Source organism: Cheilinus undulatus, linkage group 2, assembly GCF_018320785.1.
Source record: "Cheilinus undulatus linkage group 2, ASM1832078v1, whole genome shotgun sequence".
NCBI classification, from domain to species: domain Eukaryota; kingdom Metazoa; phylum Chordata; class Actinopteri; order Labriformes; family Labridae; genus Cheilinus; species Cheilinus undulatus.
The window spans coordinates 28260811-28282926 of NC_054866.1; the positions used below are offsets into that span (position 1 = coordinate 28260811).

Here is a 22116-nt window from a genome sequence, read left to right on the forward strand (position 1 = left end):
ACTTGGTCTCGACCCGCTGGAAAGAGCACTGTAACCCACTTTTGAGTCAAGACCCACCGGTTAAGAACCAGTGATGTAGACGACTAAGGAATCTTTGAATTATTTGTTGTCCTTACAAAACCACTAAAATCAACAAACATTTCAGATTTTTGGTGCAAATGTTTTATTTTCTCCTGAAATAACTATTAGATACAGAATATTATCAACTTACAAAATCACAGTAGTTATAGTAATCTTTGAAGTTGAATTTCTGCAATGTTTATTTTTTCCAACTTATTTGTTCTTTCTTTTATTCTATTTTATTTATTCTCACAAATGCTTTAACTGTGAATGTGTCTATGGTATTATTACACTTTTATTCTGAAAAATAAACCGGAAAGCGATAAAGGAGGGACAGGTCTGGCACTACTATTCATGTGAACCATACATGCCATACCACACACCGTGATTGTTTTCCGTACTTATTTGACACTTCTGGTGTGAAGCTGAGGTTGCTACGACGTGATGAACTCCGGCGGTGATAACGTGAGGGAAAACGTGAAGGTACGTCAGGATACGAAACTTTGAACCTTCACGCAGAGTTTTGGAGAAGTTTCCAACTGCACCAGAGTTCGTTTGTAAAGTCATTTTTTTCTGTAATCTAAAAGCAGAATGGACGTTTTTCAACTTACTTCGAAACTACAATTGGCTATTGTGAAATTTTCTCCCACTAATGTCTGTCAAAGTCAAAGGAGCACGTAGGTCAACTTCGTGTCACTAGATATTTTAGTAACGATTGAATCTTGAAATAACAGATTTGGTTTCGCAAACTTGTGGATGTTGTGCAAGCGAGTGTCAGTTCAGATCAAGATTTTCCTCTTGGTCCATTGTTTATGAAACTAGCTAAATCTTGTTTTTAAAATGTGAATATGTGTTAAAGCATGCATTTAAACAGTGATGTTAACTCGTGTGTCCTGTGCAGAAGTTCTATGGCACTCTGTTGGAGTGCACTGTGGACTTGAAGACAAGTGCTTCCGCCTGCAGCTTGGCCATCCGCCCGGTGCAGAGTGTGGCAGACGCCCTGAGCCAGGTTCACCCGGAGGTATTAAAAAAGTACGGTTTGCATTCAGCTTCATTTGTGCACCATTAACATCTTTAACAATTACTGAAACATTTTCTGTCAACAAAGCTGTCTTATGGCTCACAACTTATTTTTGTTCATTCACCACCAGAGGGTTTCTCAAATGAAATTTGCAATCAATAATAACTGCTTTTTCACTCAGCAATAGCGATTGCACTTAACTCACAAAGGACACAATTAGATCAGACATTATCAGACAGCAGGGTCAATAATTAACAGATTAATAATTCTTTTATCTCAGGACACAAAGTGTTACTCACAATGACTCTGCTGATGTATAGTTATAAGTTTATTATGTATGGTGCTGAATGAACATATTTCATAATCTTATGTCCTGTGATAAAACAGGTGGCATGTCAATAAGGTTAAACTTGAAGTTACAATAGGTTACAACAAGTTGAAGTCTCCATGTACAGTAGACGCTGGATAGCTCATGCAAAAATCCAGTTGGGGAGCAGTTTTACTCATGAATGACATTGAATCTTCCTGGAAAAAGATTACCAACATACTGTATGTCGTTTGCAATATCACCCCATTTGCCCCTGAGCTTTGAAATCAACACACTCCTAAGCCTGCAACGTTTTTTTTTTCTATTCCCCTGCACCCTTTTTTATTGGTGCAAAAACAGTTTTGTAATCAAACAACTTTTGAGTGTAAAGTTATTACCTCCACCAAGGAGGTTATGTGATCGGGTGGGTTTGTTCTTTTGTTTGTTAGTTTGTTTGTTTGTTTGTTAATTGTTTGTTAGTTTGTTAGCAACATAACTCAAAAAGTCATGGACGGATTTTCATGAAATTTTCAGGAAATGTCAGAAATGGCATAAGGAAGAACTGATTAGATTTTGGGACTGATCCGGATCATCATCTGGATCCAGGAATTTTTTAAAAGATTCTGTACTATTGGGAGATAGGTCTGCGCTGTTACCACTTTACACCAGGAGATGGTGGACATGAGTAACTTCAATCCCAGCAGCATGTTTTTAGTGTGTTTCTATTCAAAGTTTTGGAGTTTATAGAGTTTGAAAGATGCACGCCCGGTCGAGGAGACGAGTCGGAGCGTAACAGACAGAAAGATAGCGAATTGTAGCGAGAATACTCACAATGACGGGAGGAATAGAGGAATATTCACCCTCTGCCATGACTTTCAGTGGTCTGGTGAGACCACGGGTGTTTCCGCCATGACAGTCAACATGTAGCGAAGCCAATGCTTTGCCTCACCGTGTTTTCACCCCACTGGGGAGGGAGTAATCGGCAAATTAGATTTTGGGAGTGATCCAGATCACCGTCTGGATCCAGGAATGTTTTTAAAGGATTCTTCACTATGGGGAGATAGGGCTAATGGTGGAGGTCTGTGCTCTCTGAGTGCTTTTCTAGTTGTTTATGTTTTACATCTCACTAAGAATCCTGCTTTCTTACTGGTTTATTTGAGTTAGTTTTTGTTGTTTAAGGCACAGAAACTACCTCTAGAGCAGTGATAACGCGTGACTCTTGAGCCACATGTGGCTCTTTATTTTGATGTTTTGCGGCTCTTTCATTCTTAATTTGAAATATTATTTCCCCAGAAAACCACAAGAAGGGAAATTTTGACCTCTGAAATTATCCATTGCAAGTCACATTAATCAGTTTGTTTCCCACACTTACACAGTTGGCTATAATTGTCAACCAATCATTTTTATTTGTATATTTCCATTGCCCTTATTTGCTTTTTTTGTTACTACTTTTAATTCATTTTTACTGCTTGAAGCCCACTTTTGCCACTTCTTTTTTCCCCCTTTTGCCATTTTTGCCACTTTTCATCTCTTAGATTGTGGCTCTTGCAAAGGTATTTTATAACAATTTGGCTCTTTTGTTGAGCAGGTTTGAGTAACACTGCTCTAGAGCAAACCAAAGCTTCCCCTTGAGCATCAATTGTATGGTCATGAACCGACTCTCTAATTATTATTTTCCACCAGATTCTTCGGTTGTGGTCTTCCTTTCCCAGCGAAGCTTGAAGGCTGCAAAGTCCTGGACCTTGGCAGTGGCTCTGGCAGAGACTGTTATGCCTTCAGTAAACTTGTTGGACCCACTGGACACGTGACGGGGATTGACATGACTGAGGAGCTGGTGATTAGACATGCTTTAACACAAATTACATGACACTGGATTTCTGTACTTGATACTAATTTAACTTGCATTTCTTTAGATCCAAACTGCTTGTCAGTACATTGAGTACCATCAGAAGAAGTTTGGCTATGAGAAGCCCAATGTCACGTTTGTAAAGGGATACATGGAGAAGCTCAGTGAGGCTGGCATACAGAATGACTCAATGGATGTTATTCTGTAAGTGCTGAGCATGGTTATGATTCTGCATGATGTGCTAATGGGGCATCTTTATATCTAGTATTGGATAACATCCTCTCTTATACATGCAGATCCAACTGTGTCATCTGTCTATGTGCTGATAAAAAAGCAGTGCTACAGCAGGCCTACAATGTCCTGAAGGTTTGTCTGAAGAGGTTCTACCAACATCAGCATCTTACTACAAATAATGTAAATTAACTTACTGTTTATTGTCCTCATTTTCACGCAGGAGGGAGGCGAGCTGTACTTCAGCGATATGTACGCCAGCAAAGTTGTTCCTGAGCACATGAGGGATGATCCAGTCCTGTGGGGTAAAACAAACTTGTATTTCTAACACAAATTACTCGGTATGATAATAAGAGTCCCAACATCCATGACCTTCAGCATTTTGGTTTTAAGCAGGGGTGTCACCAGGATTTCTGGGCCACATGAAAAATATATCAAATTGTGCTTCTCCACCATGACCTAATTTAACCCTGCAATATTGTTACTACCACACAATATGCAGTATAATCATCAGTGTTAAATCATTCTCCCAGAGTGTTGAATTTAAATAATTTTTTTCAAGTTTGTTTAATTCTCACAGGTTCTGAGTGAAATTAACACTTTGGAAAGTGTTAATATTTTAATTCCTTGTAGCATTGATTTTTAACACTCATAGTGTTGTTTTTCTACACATTAAAGCAGAGGCTCTCAGACTTTTCAGCCCACAACCCCCCAAATAAAGCTGTAAGAGTGCATAATAGTTGAACACAATTGTGCACATTCAAGAATAGTTGTGTGCAGACTTACATTTTAAGTCTGCATACAACTGTATGTGTAATGTAAGTCTGTACATTTTTTTTATTTTATTTTAAATCTCACCAAATCAACATGTTTTTAATTTACATGCAACTAATTTTCTGAATATATTCTGATAAAAATGGTAAAATATTCCCTTTGAAATAATTTTTAAAATATTCTGTTTTTTGGAAGGTATCTGGCAACCTCCTTTCAGTGTTTCACAACCCCCACGATGAGAACCACTGCAGCAAAGTGGTCTTTTAAAACAATGTTACGTTATTTCCTTTCACTTTGGGAGTAAAGTTGAGGTATTTATAACTTTAATTGTTGACTTACTGCAAAGCACTTGTTATACTAAATGAAGATGGCCACCTAAAAACTTTGACCAGATCAAGTGTCCTATGACAAGGATCGAGCAAAGAGTCGGATGCAGAGCTAGAATGCGCCCCAAGTTGAAAGTCTGCACTCAGCCTTTTATTATAGACCATCCCCTACCACAGACAGGAACTGGCCAACTTAGTGGATAACTTCAATCCTAACAGTGAACACTGTGCAACATGCAACATCTAAAAAATATCTTAACACTCTGCCCAAGGGCATGATGGAACCCCCCAGATTTGAAATGACAACAGGTGGAGCCTCAACCATGTGACTCTCTACAGAGTTGGATTAACATTAATGGGTCAACACTGTAAACTAACTCCAACACTGAAGGCCATTAAACTCAAAATGGAGTTAAAACACAGTTTAGGAGTTAAAATCAATTCTGAGATGTTTAACACTAAAAATTCAACTCTCCAGTTTTTGCTGTGTATTTTTTGATACCACACACTTTACAGGATACAGTGCCTTTAAAAAATGAGTACTTCCAAAATTGCAAGCAAACTGTTGCACACCCTGTCAAAATTGCAAGATTAAATTGGTGATGTTTGTGCCAATGTATTTGTGTAACTTAGACAGTGTTTACTGAAAAAACTGCCCTGTTTTTCTTTCTCTATTGTTGTCTGCCTACGTCCCTAAATGTTGGTATGTAGCTCTGGCCAGCAGAAGGAAAACACAACTCATTGTGTATGTTACTAGTTTACTGAATTCCATGTTGTCATGATGGGGTACTGTGTGTAGATTTATAGGAATAAAATAAACTTAAACAACTGTCATATCAGGCTCCAACATAATTAAATTGAAAAAGCGAAGGGGGTCTGAATACTTTCTAAATGCACTGTCTACCTGTGGCTGACGTCTTTGCATCTTGGTTATAGGTGAAGGAATGGGTGGCTCCCAGTTTTGGCTGGACTTCATAAAGTTGGCCGTTAGCATCGGTTTTAGCACTCCACAACTTGTTTCAGCAACCCGCATTGAGATCTACAACAGTGAACTCAAGGAGAAAGCAGGTAACATAAGAGAGCATTCAAAATTGACGATCTGAAAGGTTAAGTTTTATTGTACTACAAAGCCAACTCCTCATTTTTCAGGGGACACGAACTATGCCTCTGTCACTTACCGGCTCTTTAAGCTGCCCAAAAATGCAGTCCAGTCTGTGGCCACAGTGACTTATAAAGGGACCGTGGTAGATTCTCCAGATCAGCTGACCTTCGATTCATCCCACAGCTTCAAGGTGTGGCAGATATTACATGAACGATGAGTCAGTGGCTGAGTGTGCTGGTGAAAATTATGAATGCATTGCTTTCCACATTATTAAGCAAATTACATTTTTCTCTTATTTCTCTAAATATTAATGCAAATGACAGTCAGAATATTTTTCGTCATCAGCCATTCGAGCATAACTCAAATGTTTTTCAACAAACTTCATAATGATAACCGTTTTTTTTTTAAATAAAAACCTCAAAATGCACTGTTCCACATTATTATGCAAAACAGAGTTTTAAAAGATTTTATAGGTTGTAAAGAACTGAAAATGGTCATTCATTGAATTTGCAGCATTTGGTCATATTTACTGAAATCAAAAGCTACTTCAATCAAAAACATCTTAACAGGCCAAGTGCCATGTTAACATAGGAGCCCTTCTTTGACATTATCTTCACAATTCTTGCATCCATTGAATTTGTGAGTTTTTGGAGAGTTTCTGCTTGAATTTCTTTGCAGGGTGTCAGAATATCCTCCCTCTTCCTCATGGCGCGAGCGTCCTTGGGTAAAATGCAATGACGTACTGACGTTTTATGGTGACGCAATGACGTGGCTCCAACTTGGCTCCTTGCCGGTGGAAAACCAAACCGCTTCTTATGAAGAACGTGATTAGAACCAACTAAGCACTGGCACAAGCACTAGCACTGAACGAGCACCTGGTTCTTTTGATGGAAAAGGGGTACCAGAGCTGCTGTTTTGATGTGAACTGCCTCCCACCCTCATAGATCTTTAGCTTGAGGATGCCCCAAAGGTTCTCAATAGGGTTGAGGTCAGGGGAGGATGGGGGCAACACCATGAGTTTCTCTCCTTTAATGCCCATAGCAGCCAATGGCAAAGAGGTATTCTTTGCAGCATGAGATGGTGCATAGTCATGCATGAAGAAAATTTTACTACAGAAGGAACTGCTCTTCTTTTCGTACCATAGAAGAAAGTGGTCAGTCAGAAACTATTTGCCGAGGTCATTTTCACATCTTCAGGGACACTAAGGGTCCTACCAGCTCTCTCCTCATGAATTCAGCCCAAAACATGACTCTGCCACATCCTTGCTGATGTCACAGCCTTGTTGGGACATGGTGGCCATCCACCAACCATCCACTACTCCTCCATCTGGACCATCCAGGGTTGAACAGCACTCATCAGTCAACAACACTGTTTGAAAATGAGTCTTCATGTATTTCTGGGCCCACTGCAACCGTTTCTGCTTGTGAGCATTGGATAGGGCGGCCAAATAGTACATTTATACACAACTGCAAGCCTCTGGAGGATTCTACACCTTGAGGTTGGTGGGACTCCAGAGGCACCAACAGCTTCAAATACTTGTTTGCTGCCTTGTAATGACATTTTAGAAACTGCTCTCTTAAAGAGGGGGAATTATACTTTTCTGGTTTTTAAAACATAAATATAAAGTCACAATGTTGAGTGTCCATACTTCACGTCTGCAAATTTTCAAACTGCAAGATAAACGTATGTGGCAGTAATCTTGGAATTAGAGTGTAAACTGATGAAAATGGTTTGTTGGGAATCTCTCCGAGATTTCTCAGAGATCCTCCCAAGATGAGATTTAGATGGAGCGAACTGATGAGGTCATCACAGTAGGATCTCCTGACTGGTTCGTCCGTGCTGCAGTGGAACAGACTGCCCCCACAAGATGAACAGAGATGAATAAATACACCTTTAAGTGCGGCGAGGGATAAGTCCACCATTATCAAAGTCATTTAGTAACAGTAATTAAACACTTACCAAACAGATAAGTCCTTCTCTATCCTTTGCTGCAGCTGGTTTTCTTCCCCCTCTCTCTCCAAACTATCAGGGTCAGACTCTGGGTCTAACACGTACGGACGTATATCAAAATTCGCCATATTTTACTCAGTCGGACCAGTTCATTTAAAATTTACAAGTACTAGCATAGCAATATAGCCACATTGAAGGGGGCGGGCACAAAACATTGAGTCCTGCCGCCGGCCAGCCTCCGGAAAATCGGGCAGTCGGAGGAAAGCAGGTCTGTGGAGGGGGGCAGGTGTTAAAGAGACAGCAGCGAAAACGAAGCGTTTCAGACGGAGGTTAAAATAAGGGTTTTTCAGTTTTTTGAGCTGTAAACCATGTTAAGCTACTGTGTGGGTATCAGAGAGATGGTGTAAAACTGTGAAAAAAGGCATAATACCCCCACTTTAATCTGATGAATTTGTCTGTCAGAAACCCTCCTCATTATGCCTTTATCTGCATGAACCCGTCTGTGCTCTGAATCAGCCACGTATTTCTTCACAGTACGATGATCACGATTAATTTTTCATGAAGTATCTAATGTTTTCATTCCTTCTCCAAGGCATTGCACTATTTGAGGGTTTTTGGCAGCAGAGAGACCCTTTTTCTTTCTCATATTGCTTGAAACCTGTGGCCTGCTTTATAATGTGGACCAGTGCATTTTGAGGTTTTTATTTTTTTAAAATTAATGGTTATCATTATGACATTTGTTCAGAAACATTTGAATTATGCTCTAACGGCTGACAACTTGAAAAATATTCTCATTTGCATTAATATTTAGGAAAATAAGAGAAAAATGTCATTTGCTTAATAATGTGGAAAGCGGTGTAGGTCTTAGGTGTTGTGCTTGCACGCTCATCATATTTAAATACCTGATGATTCTACAATGATATTAGAAATGTGGGTTTTCTTCTGTGCTTTGCAGAAAGACGTGGCTGTGGAGGTAGATGGAGAGATGGCAGCGATCCTTCAGAATTCCCGTTTCTGTTCAGATTTCCACATCCAGATCTCAGACAAACCAGCTCAGCCCAGCTCAGATTCAACCCAGCAGGTAGAGGACATGTTGTGGGCTGGGCTAAAGTTTCGACTAGTTTTAAATGGTTCTTTGAATCAAATGTACTGGCTAAATTTTAACTGAAGATTTGTGAAACTGACATCAATTCTTTTTTTTTTTCTCTACAGTATTGCCACCTCAATCCATTTCAGCTGGCTGACAAACTGGGGTCCTCAGTGAAACAATGTTCAAAAATAAGCAAATAAAGATAAAGCTGGATTCTGAGGAAACCAAACAGTCGAGTTAGACTTGGTACAGAAACAGAACGGATTAAAACACAAGCCAAATGCTTTTAGATGCTAGCAAATATATTCTAGGACATTATATAAAGATCAAATTTTGTGACACAACTTTCTGATGCAGTTAAGAGAAATTTCATCAAATGTTGACACAACATTAATATAATGATAACTATGAGGGTCCTAAACTAAAATTACACATTATTACTAACTGAATTAAGCTTGTCAAATCTTGTTTTCATTTTCTAACCATTATGTATGCTACATGTAGCGGTAGCCTATCTCCATGATCTCCAATCAGACAACAATAACAGTAAAATTGTATTGCCTGTGTTTGAGCTCAATTGTATTATTCTGCAACCTGACATACCAGACAGACTGTTTCATACATCCATTGCATATTTCACATTCACTTGGGAAACCTACCAAGCAAATTTCTTGGGAAGGGCAGGCCTTTCGAAAAAATTCTCAGAAGGCTATTGGACAAACGTGTCTGTCACACACCATGAGCAGAACAGAGCGATAATACAAAATGAGGTGATTGGCATGTGCTCAGATAAAACTCTGGCTGACCAGGAGAAGAGCAAAAGAAATCTTCTCCATCAATTGAAGATTTCAGTCTGGCTCTTTGCTCTTGTTTTAATAAAGAAATGTGGCCCAGTTCTGATAAAACTGCCGCTATACCACAGCTACATCTGAGCTTATCACTACACTAGCAGCCACTGTACATACCATCTTAAAGTAAAACTAAACCTGCTTGCAACCATTGCAAACCATGCTAAAGCAGGTCAAGAGAAGAGCAAAAACATCTTTTCTGTCATGAAAAGCTTTCAGTGCTGTTCTTGCTCATAATTTTAAAAATAAAATACAGTCCAGTTCTGATAAAACTGTTGCTACACTACACTACACTACGCTACACGAGTGGCTCCCACTGCCATCAGCTTCCAGTATAACTAAACCCCACCCATAGCTACAGCCTCGTCTTCCTGACGCTGATTGGTCAGATCAGTTTTCAGACCTGGTGCAATTGTTTCAGACTGAAGATTTGCAAGATGGATTTGTCTGATGAAAGACTTGGAATCTGGACAATCCATCTGCATTGCAAGGTCAATTATTCTGTCATCCTGCACATTTAAACTTACACATACAGTTAATTTACTTTAAGTTTATCTTCCAGTTTGCAGGTAGTTTATTTAAACAAAAAAATACTCATGCTGTATTCAAACCTTCAAACATGTCCATAATTGAGAATCTTTGTGGTAGAAAAATTAATGCTACTAAATCACCCTGTCCGACACTGACTCTATGGTAGCAGTTTAGGCATTACAAATACTGTACCCATACAGAAATAACCAGTCATGTCACTTATGGTGCAGTTTCCTTCTGAATGGAATAAAGAAGCATTTACTGAAAAGTCTGAAGGATTGGTCCAATACCTGAGCATTAGTACAGCACAACAACACATTCAGACTTTAAAAACAAAATGTAAAATTAAAGGCAAGTCACTAAAGCATATAACATAAATCTGAGTTTAACAGTTTCACAGTCAGCTTTAAGTTGTACACTAAATAACTGGCTGCAATTCTGTTGTTAATAGTTGACCTTAGTATTAATAGTTTGAAATAAGTTGCTCATAAATACAGTTTGGTGGATGTGTAGTGACTGTGTTTGGAATGTCAGTAGATAAAATAGTAAGAAAATGACAGTACTACACATACAACTAAAATTTCTCGATATGGTATTATGCCATATAGAAAGTCCAGATTGTGACAGGTGAGTCTGCTGCTAGTCTTCTTGCATGTGAATTACACAGGACATTCGGTGAGAGCACAAAGAGTAAAATCAATTGTGCTAAAAGAGCTCTGATTGGCTTTCAGGCACCTTCAGGCAGTGAGGGACGCAATCCAATTTGTCAGCATTAGATGGCGAGAGAAAAGAATGGCAGTATCCTGAGTGGTGTTATTCTGGATACAGCGTGTCTCAGGTTACATCTGCAGTTCATCAGATCTAAACAGTGAGAAAGAAAACAATCACCAATGAGTAAAACCTCAACCTCAAACCACTATTTACATCCCTGTTTATTGTTTATATGACTTTAAGACTGTCAGCTTTGCTTTTGGTGCCGGTTTATCTTCAACATACCGGTAACACTAGTCTCTATCATGAGTACACAACATCAATAAAATAAGTTATTCTAAGATCCTTTGATCAAGAGTAGATAAAAGAGGGCATACTGTCTCCTGCTGTAGCAGTGGTGGACATGCCTCGGTCAATAAATCTATGTACTGTGTGTAAACTGGGACACAGACAGTAGTCAAGTAAATCCACCTAACTGAGCTATATCTGTAGCTCGGTTTAACTGTGCATAAAAAAATACTGAGATATTGTCTCTTGTTTAAAAAAGGGTTTATTACAGAAGATAAATAAACTCTTGTATTTATTTTTGGTCCTCTGTAAACAAAGCTGTGATGATCTTGTATGTACATGTGTAAAGGATTTTTTTTATATATAAAAAAAACTGAGTGTGGCAAGCACACATATGTAGCAGTACTATTTTCAGGCATATCATAACCAGTTAAAACTCAGGAGCCTCACAGGAGCTTTAGATATGTCGTCTCATAGAGTAAAACCTGCAGAGGACGATCATCCCTGTTGACATCGCTCTGTTGAGCTTTTTTTTATGTCTTTCAGAACATTGTCTTGTTTCAGTGATCCATCAATTTTTTCCCAAGCAAAAAGTATTTTTTTCTCAAAGACACTGTCTTAAAATTTTTCTTTCCCATACCTGCATCTTACTTAATGGTGGACTGCTGAAGTTGGGAACAAACTGGTAAAGATGGTGCATCTTAGAAGAGCACTGATTATGTACAGGAGTTGACATCAGTAAAAAAAAAAAAAAAAGCTACATGGGAAGAGGATTAGAATTTTAACTTGTCCATTGGACAAAAACTTCAAATAAATGGCACTGCATATGTTTTAGCTGCTGGATGTGAGCATGGGTTAATAGTTGTAGAACTTCACTCAGTGCTTGCTTAACAGCTTGTCTCTACTGCCCCCACATGGCCAGAAAAGTTACCAAAGTTTCAGAGTCACAAGGAACTTTGCATATTAAGTCAAGACATGTTAAGAAAAAACATTTTCCTCTTTTTGCCATGATCTGACCAATATGAAAAATTAGGAATTTGTCATGTTTTCAAATTTTATTGAGCAGAACAGGACTGAATTTACTACTTATGCCTGTATATGATCCACAAAAGTGATTTGAGTACATTATGGTTTATTGTATTATGTGCTTTGTGTTGGACCCCTCTAAAACAAGATGGTTCATCTTAAGAGGCTATGCAGTAATTAATTTAATTCGTTTCATTACGTCTTTACAGTCATTTCTAATGGCTGAAATTGCTGCAGTGGGGTAGGATGCTACTGAACTGTTTGCTAACTAAAGTGCCTTTTTTTCACACCTCTCACAGAAAATACTTAGAGAACATATCATATCTTAGAAAATAGGATGAGACTTTATGTCTCTGAACTTTACTTAAGCACCTACAGGACACTGATCAGAAGTCATACAACTTTACAGGCAGGGGCAGATGGACAGACAGAAAAATTAAAGCTCCTCAAAGAAGCTTAAATGTGCATAGAGGTTATTCTGTCTAGTTTGTTTGGACGTAAATGGCACTCACTGAGCCTGAGTCTTTGTTATAATCTGTCCAGCAGCCATCATCTCTGCAATACGAGACACAGCAGGATCAAACATCAGGCTGGAAGCAGCTACCACCACCTCATCTCTGTTATTAAAAGAGAAATAAATAAGTCATGCACATATATTACTCATTCATATTCAGCTGTATGAGGAGTATCTTTACTGATGTTTACTTTATGTAATACGCCAGGAATTTTCTTTCTTCCACTTTGCCTTTAAATACTATTTCTGTGTATCCTTCTCCATAGCCTAAAAAGAGGAAATGAAAACAGAGAAATGAGACTTGGTAAAGAACGAGTTTAAATATTCATAATACAGTGGCATTTTCCTTTTAGTACTCTACCAGCATATCTGATACTCTTCCCAAGCAGCACAGTCCAGAAAAAGGGGACAGACTCGATTTTGGTTGGCTTATTGAGCATGTTTAAAGCTGCAACTCTTCCTAGGAAACATGAACAAGTGTAAAGATAAATCAAAATGGACTTAGAACAAGGCTTTTATTTAATTTCTCTCATAATGTTGTCGAAGCAGTTACCCTGAGCTTGCGACATTTGCCAGTGACCGATGTTGACCCTTTGATCCCCACGAATAGTCAGAGGGAAAGAAGTCACATCTCCAGCACCAAAAATATCTGGAAGATTTGTCCTCATGAACTGTTTGAAAAGACAAGAGTTAACTGAGTCAGCACTATGCTAACAAACAAATGTGTGCACAGCTGTTCAATTTGTTCATATGGACACAATAAACTCAAAGACTCAAATAATATATAACATCCATGTTTGAATATCAAACAACAAACAAGACAAAGCTGTAAAGCCATTTCATTAGCTCTGTCAATATGAAGGTTCAGCTGTACACTTTTTTCTCTGTTGGCTGTGTGTTACCTTGTCAACTATCAAAGCTTTCCTTGAATCCACCTCCAGCGTGCTCCCAGTTAGGAAATCTGTATTAGGGATTACACCTGACAAACAGAGATTACTGCATTGGATTTTTGCAGAGTTGCACAGAAAAGATGATCACACAAATATTATTATTCAAAGATAATCAGAGGAAATACAAAAAGCAGTTTTTAACTAATGGTTTCATTTGTTAAGGGACAAACACCATGGAAACATACCTGGTCCTATGTGAAAAAGTAATTGCCCCCTAATCCTAATAACTGGTTGCAATGACTGGCAATGAGTCACATCACTCTGTCTAGTATCTATCTAATTTGTCTGACAATCTGAAACACTTCAGTGTGGCAAATATGCAAAAAAAAAAACCAAGAACTCAAGAAGAGGGCAAATACTTCACAACACTGTATAGAAAAACAAGTGTGTTTAATGTTTGTCTCATAATTCTGATATATTAAATCTTCCTGTATTTATTGTTTCATGTGTCTAATTGTGTGCTTTGTTTACACCATTCTTGCTGCTACAAGTTTGTAATTTCCCCTTGTGGGACTAAAATAGGAATGTCTTATATAAAGATGCAATCACCAATTCCAGCAACCACCACATCTGCATCCAGGACTGCACCATTCTTCAGCACCACCCCCTTCACCTGAAAAAGATTAATCAATTAACTCAACTATAAATCAGTTATAATTCATTTAAGAATACACATTATAAGCACAACAAAATTTCAGGGTTAAATGACATCAGTCTTTTACATTAGAGGGCTAATTCACAGCGCTATTTTAAGCCATGATATTCATGTCCCTGTGATGTTTCACCTTCCTTATGAACATCACAAAGGCATAGTGGTGGGGCAAAGTGCTCCTTGTCTGTATCATGCCCAAGCTGAGTCAATAAACATCTTAAGGCCTAGTGATGGCAGAGCAAAATGCACTGTGAAAACACATACAGATATTTTGTCACAGCCCTAGCAGAAAAGAGTTTTAACAATACAACAATTGAGGCTCAATTTCACTTGGCTGCCTCAGTTTCGGGCTCCTTGCACTCTACATGCTGGCTCACTATCAGATGCTCATGTGACATTTGAATACAATGGGGTCACTGTTATATGTTTTCATCAATGCTTGTGCTGCTTATGAGAGGAAATGTTAAAATGTCTATTGCTAATGACAAAAAAACTACAAGAGAAACAGCAGACTTACCTTGCCATTTTCTCCTTTGATTTCAGTAACTTCATCATTCATAAAGAACTTCACATTTTTTTCCTCCAACATCTAAAAAGGAGAAACTGTAGTTGAATTTGATCAAAAGTAATAATTACTAAACAAAGGGGTCACATGCTCTGCTCATAAACAAGTCAAAGGCCTTCATTTCCAACCATAGACAGCATGAAAATGGACAGAGCAGCTGCCTGGGATTGATGCCAAAATATTTGCTGACTGGGATGCAGTATAGGTCATGAGCCCATTAGGGCCTTATTTTATATATTGGAGAAAAAGACCAGTTAAATATACTTAGATATATTTAACTAGAAAATATTTGGATTTGAGTTTCTGCAGTGTTATCTCATCACTTCTCTTACTTGCATACACATCTTGCCAATGTCTGGTCCCAGAGAGCTTTCATACGGGTAACTTTTAGAGCCAACCACAGTCACGCTGGAAGCTTTGTCTGATAAGAAGGATGCCACCTCCATACCTGTTGTAATGAAAACAATTCAGCTGTGTGGAAGATTTAATGTGTGTTCAGGTAACCTTATCTTGCTGTGACAAATATTTTCATAGCTAAATATAAAGACAGATGGTTGTAAAAAACGAAATAAATAAATAAAAAAGTTAATATCTAACCTATGAATGAGGCTCCTATAATGACAGCTTTGTGACCCAAACAGGAGCTGTTAATCTCTTTGGCATCTTCGTAATTCTCCAGTAACTTCACCCCCTTCAGCTCTGAACCAGGACAGCTGAGCGGCCGTGCTCTGTGAAGAATATAACAACTTTTACATAAAGCTGCTGTGGTAATAAAGACAGTGTAAATCATGTCATTTATTAATGAATATTTCCATTGCCTTCGATCTCCTCTGTCTCAAGACACCCACATGACAGAGACTACTAACCTGCAGCCAGTGGAGATAAGCAGCTGGTCATAATGCTGTAAAGTGCTGTCACTCAGCTTTACGGTCTTATTGGCTGGATTCACAGACACCACCTGCAGCACAAAACACACTTATTAGCATAACAGAAATAAAAAACAGCTTTGTTTCATTAGTTTATAAACCACAAATATGCTTCTGACCTCCTTCTGTGTCAACACTTCGATCCCATACTGCTGATAAAAGTCACTTGACCGGAGAAGGATGCTGCCGCTGTCTACATTCATAGCCTGAGAGAGTAAAAGACATCAACTTTAAAACAATCTAGAAACAGGCTGTCAGCAACTCAGGCAGAAAAATCCCATTGTTACCTTTCCAGTCTGGTTGACTTCTTACCTTACTCAGTTTGGGTTTATCAAAAGGAGTCAGGTTGTCTTTGGTTATGATGATGATTCGACCTTGGTAGCAGTTTTGCCGCAGTGTTTCAGCACAAACCAGCGAGGCAGGGCCTGAAAAAATGCAATAATTAATTTGTGTCTTTGTTTTCAGAGACAAACTTTTAGAACTGAATAAGACTTAGCCACCCTATGTCCTGCTGTACAATTTCTAGATCTTGGCCTCTGTCTTTATGCTACTAGCAGGGATGTGCATTTCCACCTGAAGTCCTTATTACTGTTTTCAATATTTCAAATCCATTTGCACAATACTATATCAAAAACAGTGCTCTGCCTTCAACCTGACAGCTGGTTTCAAATAAAGAAAAAAATCAAATCTTTGAAAGGAGCCCTCCTGTATTTTTCCATCTAGTTTTTACCTCCTCCTATCACCAAGACAGTGTGTTTGCTGTCTGGCGCCTTACTGCACATCGCCTTAACTCGCCTCGTTAACTTCAGAGTCTGAGGGAAACAAACAGAGAGGAACTTCTTTTAAAAACTTTTCCAAAAAATTACATCATTTTAATTTTTTCGATTTAAACTGCTCCCTTACGTTTTTGTTGATGGAAACATACACATTCCCATCCTCAACTTTGACCTTGAAATAAAGAAAAGACAAAGATTTTAGCCAAGAATTAGAGAAAACAGTTTATAGCACAGCCAGTTTTAAGTGTCTGCATCTTTTACAAGAAAAATGGGAAATACTGTGAGTGAGGAAGTATACTGAACAACAGCATGTTTTGGATCTATAAAGACTGTAGTTAAGTGCAGCTTTTCTTTTAGTGAAAATGAAACTTCTCTTTGTGGTATTGATACTTTGAACCTAATCTGACTGTCTGTATTAATCCTAATTGTTTAGGATCAATTACATGGTAATACAGTGTAATTATTAATTTTTATATTTGTTTATTTTCAAGATCTTTCCTTTTTGAACCTCTTTTTGTTCAAGACCATTTTTTTAATAATAAATCATTTTTTTCCTATTTTATTGTTTGGATTACCCCATATTATCATCCTATCCTTGGATTTATTATCCAGTTATTATTGAAATTTCTTATCACTTATCTAGTTTATTTTCATGTGTGATCTTTTAGTGTTTCTTATCTTAATTATTTCCTTCTACTTTATTATTGTATTCTTCTATTATTGCACTATTTCATTAAGTATTATTCTGGGGGATTTTTGTGCCTTTAATGATAGAGGAGGGGGTGAGAGTTTGGGAAAGGGCCATAGACAGGGTGCAAACCTGTGCCGCCTGCGTACATGGGGCACGTCTCAACACTCTAGGCCAGTGGTCTTCAAAATGTGAGGTGGGCCTCCCCTGGGGGGCATCACGGGACTTTAGGGGAGGGGCAAAACCATAAACCAGAAAACAAAGATGATTTGCTTTGCTAATGGGTAGATTTATAGTATATATAGTTATAGTTTATAAAATTAGGATTTTCCTGCATTAGTCCTGATGATGCTCAAAAGCCACAGTATTTAATTTGCAAAGATGTAGAAGCTAATGACAGCATAAGGTGGTGCAAACCCAGGGTCATGTTAAGACAAAGCACTAAGCCTAGTGACCAAACCAGGGAATTTTTTGACAGGAAGTAAACAGAATTTCAGTTACTGAAGTAAACAGCCTGTACAAATTCATGTTTACATGTGGGCACAAACTGAAGGCTCTCCTCATTGTTTGGTTTGAATTAATAATTTCACATTTAGTTGTCTACTCATTCAGTTGTTGATGTTTTGTTAAAGGGAAAGACATAAGGGTTGATACTGCTGCGGTTACTGTAGAATATTACAGTATATTTATGCTTTCATTTAAATGGAATTGTAGTTTTAGCACTGGGTGATATGCCTAGAAGTTAGGTACAATGAGTTGGAACTAGGCAAGATGAAGTTTTCTTTTCTTTTTTTAACCAGGAAAGCAGAAAACCAGAGACACACAACAGAGGTGCTCATTTGGTTGTTGTAAGAATAACTAAATAAATACAACAGAAACTTCATATTCACTGCCAGGACACTGATTTTTTTTTGATCCTGTATGAGTTCCACTCTCCCACAGTGGCCAGTATGATTTTGAGTTATTCTTTTGTATGTTAACTGACAAGAGATTACTGCTGTTAAAAAGGCAGCAAATAAAATAGAAGTCAATGTTGGCCCTTATAAACTTGTTTTACCTTGTAGATGGGCAGGGAGTCCAAACCTGGATACTCTTCAATATCTCCAGTTCTAATATTAAAGCAAGCGCCATGAAAGGGACATCTCACTCTGTTACCAACCAAGGCACCTGAATTATCAGAGGAAACAAAACTGAAAGACCTCTGACAGAAGCATTTCTTATTATATAGACATTAAAACTAAATAGTAAAATGAGGTTTACCTTTGGCAAGAGGACCATTGTAATGAGAGCACTGGCCTCCAACAGCACTGTACTGACCCTGGGTAAGGACAAGCAACACCTTCTGCTCTGCAACAGTAACTTCCTTCATCCTTTCAAAAAGAGAAAAAGGTTAAGAAGATAGATAGTGAAAGAAAAAAACTTCCAAAAAGGATTACTCTTACAAATTACAAGCATTTTTTACTCACTGCCCATCCTTAAGGTCAGCCTCCTGACATACAATTTCAGTCACATACTCCTGCCCTTCACCTGGCTCTTGGCATTGATTCATCCCTGCAACACAAGGACTTCATTAAGAAAACTAAGAAACATGAGCACTAGGAGGACTGGCTTGAATTACTAACTGCTTTGTTAACAAGGTTATCCATGGTGACAGTTGCAGGAGCTACAGAGCTTTATTTGTTCAGTGTAATCTGAAGGTACTTTTTCCCTCCAGTAACTATAGAGATACATGAGAGGGTTGTCACAATGATGTAATTTTAAACCTGGAGATGATAAAACAAACATTTTGATATCTGAATCAATACCATGGCAAAAACACATAAACAGATGGGGAGGAAATAAAGGTTGCAAAAACCAAATACTGGTTGTCTAGTGTTTAATTAACAAAACTGGAGGCAAACTTCAAACTTCTATCTTAATTTGTTCAGATTTTTGAGAGATTCAGTGAACTCGTTTTTATGCCAATGTCTTTCTAGATAGATGGGTCATTTGAGATTGAATCTGGTATCCTTTTAGACGTGTGATATCGAAAAGATGTCGACTTTAAGGCATTTTTGACAACCAAATTTATGGCTAAATGCTGAGGTAGTGGGTGTGATGTTTAATAAGCTCTTCAAGGATTTGCTGAGAGCTGCAAAACATGTTTTGTGCTTCTGACCTATAACACACCCTTTATAAGACAATAGATGTAGCAATCAGCAGTATAGCCCAACAATGCAAGGCTTGCACCTAAAATGCAAACAAGCATGACTGTGCACATATCGGATCTGCACCCGCTGTACATTGTCTACGGTGAACTGCACGATAAATAGATTAAGCTGAAATTACAGATCTTCTTGTGGTGGCTGTTTATTCGCTATCAAAATACAACACAGAAATCTTAGAAGTGGTCGAGCTACGCCGTCCGCTTTATAGTAAACCGACCAAAAAATTAGATCTATTTCAATGTAGCTGAACTCACTTGTTTTCTTCGAACGAGCGATGGCCAGAACTGATGCATATGTCGCCTGGAGAGAGCTGTCCACAGAGGCAAAATAAACGTGGGTCGTTCATGAAAACCAGAGCCGGAGAGCTGCCCACGTGACAGCCAATAAACGCCCGGGGTTTCTCACGAGCTCCTCCCAAACCAACCGGTGCCGAGAGGGGAAGGAAGAGATGATGGCGTGAAGATTAACTGATAGACTAATTAAGAAAGGGAAACTTAAGCATAGCATGCCAAGCAGTTTTGAATGACAGACATTTTTCTTTGTTCTTTATTTTATTTTTGAAAGCCAATTAATTTATTGCCAAATTCCATGGATTGTTCATCAATGAAGGTTACATTTCAATCCAAATCAATTCAGTTGACTTTCCGTTTTTCTCGTGCAATTAAATTTTAATAATTCCTGATATGATGAAATAAACGGGGCCACATTTTCCATCCATACTTTACCAAACATTTCTGTGAACTAAAACTGATAAACACGGTATATATTTTGGTGAACGATGCAGTGCTGCACGGCTCTTGACCAGTAGATGGTGCTGTTGGAACAAATATTATAGCAAACATCCATTTTGCCAGGCTCCAAGTGTTTTTTATGTCTCTCACTGTCGGTGTAAAAGAGACACAAGCTGGTTTAAGGCTCACTGCATATATTACAATGATCTACTAGTATATTATGGACTGTATCTGGGCGCTTCAAAGCACGATGCCAAGCCTTTAATATTTTCTATTTTTAGCTTCAGTAAACTACTACTCCCACAACACCACGGTGTTTTGTGAACGAATGAGAATGGATAAACATCATGTTGCCTTCGAGTACTCTTCGTAATTCGAATTTTTGTTCGTCATGGATTGCTTTCTAGTTATTTATAGGAGTTTCCGCATACATTGCACACTGATTCACCTGTTAATTTGGGAAACTGATTGGTTAAACACTGTTTCTGGGGGGGGGAAAACAAAATAAATTTTAGTGACAAAAGTATTTTTAGACGCGCATTGAACTCTAAATCGACCCAAGTTTAGCTCTAAAGTCAAAGCCAATCTCTTTGAAGATATTATCTGATACAGGTTTGTTTCTTTAGCTGTTCATAAGTATCAAATGTTATTCAATAAAGAGGGAGGGTAGAAATCTTATTTTGATTTTCAACAGATATGTCAGGTTGTCTCTCTTTAAAAGCTATCAATCACTTTTTCATGACAGCCCCAGTAATTGCCACTTATCATTTCTGAAGTTGCTTTTCAAGGGAAAAATAGAGTATTCATCAGGTACACTAGACAATTTACTTTTCTTCTTCCAGAGAAAAAATCCTCAAAAGAACACACGGCTGTTTTAACTGTACTGTTACAAAACTCAATCATTTTTTTTTTACCAGTGGAAGAATAACTAAATGATAAATACTGTCTAATATTTTCCTCAGTTGGGGTACCATCATCTGCGATATTATTCATCTCTTTTTAGAAACCATCATTCTAAAAAAATAAAATGTAAAGAAAAAAAAAACAAAACAAAAAACAATCATCATCATCATCATCATCATCATTATGATAAAAATGATAACTGATAATAAAACACACACACACAAACCCTGCTGAAATTAAGAGGTTATCACAGGAAAACCAACAAAAAAATTGCTAGGGATGCATGTCTACTTAGAGCCTCCATGATAAAGCAAACCATTCAACCATATTAAAAGTAATGCTGTAAGATTTTTTATTAATTTCAACTAACTGTTCCTCGGAGTTAATGTGTGCTTAAGAAATGTATGCTTATTAATTGTACTCTGGGGCCATCACACAACTTGCTAAAGCAGTGGTTCACAACTGATCAAGTGTCAGGACCCACCAATCTCTCCCCAACAACAAATCATGACCCAAATTTCTGACATTTTTTAATCTTATCCAAAAAAAAAAACGTAATGGACCTGAGATAAATCAAAAGATTTGATGGAACAAAGAGACTCGGACCTATCCTTCAAAATAAAAGCACACCATAGACTATTTGCTACGTATATATTTTTTCCAAAATGGCTTCATGACCCACTTTTGGTTCTTGAACCACCAACTGAGAACAAAAGGGCTAAAGTAGCTTTGTAATTTTGGCTGTAACACATGTGAAAGCTCTCTGTGTCCTTAATTTTTATAGTTTTATGGAAACAATGTTTGTCTCTACAGTTTAAAACCATTCTTGATTTGCTAGTAAACTGACTTTCTGTCCTTGGTCTTGACTTCTGTTTGAATTGCTAGTAGAAAGTTCTGATGCCAATCTGAAGCATGGTTATTTTGTTACGATTTTCTTTAAATCTACCAGCCATGCAATCTTTCTTAATTACTGAAATACGCTATAAATTGTGATTATTTAATAACAAAGTTTATTTTTTAAATTATTTTTAAATCAACTGACACTACTAATTAAAAGCATCAATTCTCTCTTGATCAGGTTTAACTGACAGCT

General features: G+C 37.9%; 2 protein-coding genes across 2 annotated transcripts; one reads left to right on the forward strand and one right to left on the reverse strand.

Annotated features, from left to right (window-relative positions):
- The first annotated feature begins 394 nt into the window (after window positions 1–394).
- Window positions 395–8970, forward strand: zgc:153372 (uncharacterized protein LOC767695 homolog). The gene is made up of 10 exons (XM_041811456.1): window positions 395–543; window positions 962–1092; window positions 3072–3222; window positions 3302–3438; window positions 3531–3600; window positions 3689–3770; window positions 5502–5633; window positions 5715–5857; window positions 8573–8698; window positions 8830–8970. The coding sequence occupies exons 1-10, from the start codon at window positions 505–507 to the stop codon at window positions 8905–8907; spliced, it is 1089 nt and encodes a 362-aa protein (XP_041667390.1). The 5' UTR covers window positions 395–504; the 3' UTR covers window positions 8908–8970.
- Window positions 8971–10808: 1838 nt separating this feature from the next.
- aifm4 (apoptosis inducing factor mitochondria associated 4) lies at window positions 10809–19744 on the reverse strand. The gene is made up of 19 exons (XM_041811443.1): window positions 19644–19744; window positions 18649–18733; window positions 18443–18552; window positions 18240–18349; window positions 16622–16666; window positions 16449–16530; window positions 16031–16143; window positions 15838–15924; window positions 15659–15750; window positions 15390–15520; window positions 15125–15240; window positions 14745–14816; window positions 14125–14188; window positions 13528–13604; window positions 13179–13296; window positions 12987–13085; window positions 12817–12892; window positions 12624–12728; window positions 10809–10947 (listed from the first exon to the last, which is right to left on the reverse strand). The coding sequence occupies exons 2-19, from the start codon at window positions 18729–18731 to the stop codon at window positions 10926–10928; spliced, it is 1602 nt and encodes a 533-aa protein (XP_041667377.1). The 5' UTR covers window positions 18732–18733; window positions 19644–19744; the 3' UTR covers window positions 10809–10925.
- Between the last annotated feature and the right edge of the window lie 2372 nt (window positions 19745–22116).

Bases quoted from the DNA above. Each gene is read 5' to 3' on its own strand.
- zgc:153372 (XM_041811456.1), top strand. From the start codon at position 505: ATGAACTCCGGCGGTGATAACGTGAGGGAAAACGTGAAG. The intron at 5,634-5,714 runs GTAACATAAGAG...CTCATTTTTCAG, and splicing joins TGAACTCAAGGAGAAAGCAG to GGGACACGAACTATGCCTCT. The intron at 8,699-8,829 runs GTAGAGGACATG...TTTTCTCTACAG, and splicing joins GCTCAGATTCAACCCAGCAG to TATTGCCACCTCAATCCATT.
- aifm4 (XM_041811443.1), bottom strand. From the start codon at position 18,731: ATGAATCAATGCCAAGAGCCAGGTGAAGGGCAGGAGTATGTGACTGAA. The intron at 15,925-16,030 runs GTAAGAAGTCAA...TTACTCTCTCAG, and splicing joins ATAAACCCAAACTGAGTAAG to GCTATGAATGTAGACAGCGG. The intron at 14,189-14,744 runs GTAAGTCTGCTG...AATCTTTTTCAG, and splicing joins TCAAAGGAGAAAATGGCAAG to GTGAAGGGGGTGGTGCTGAA.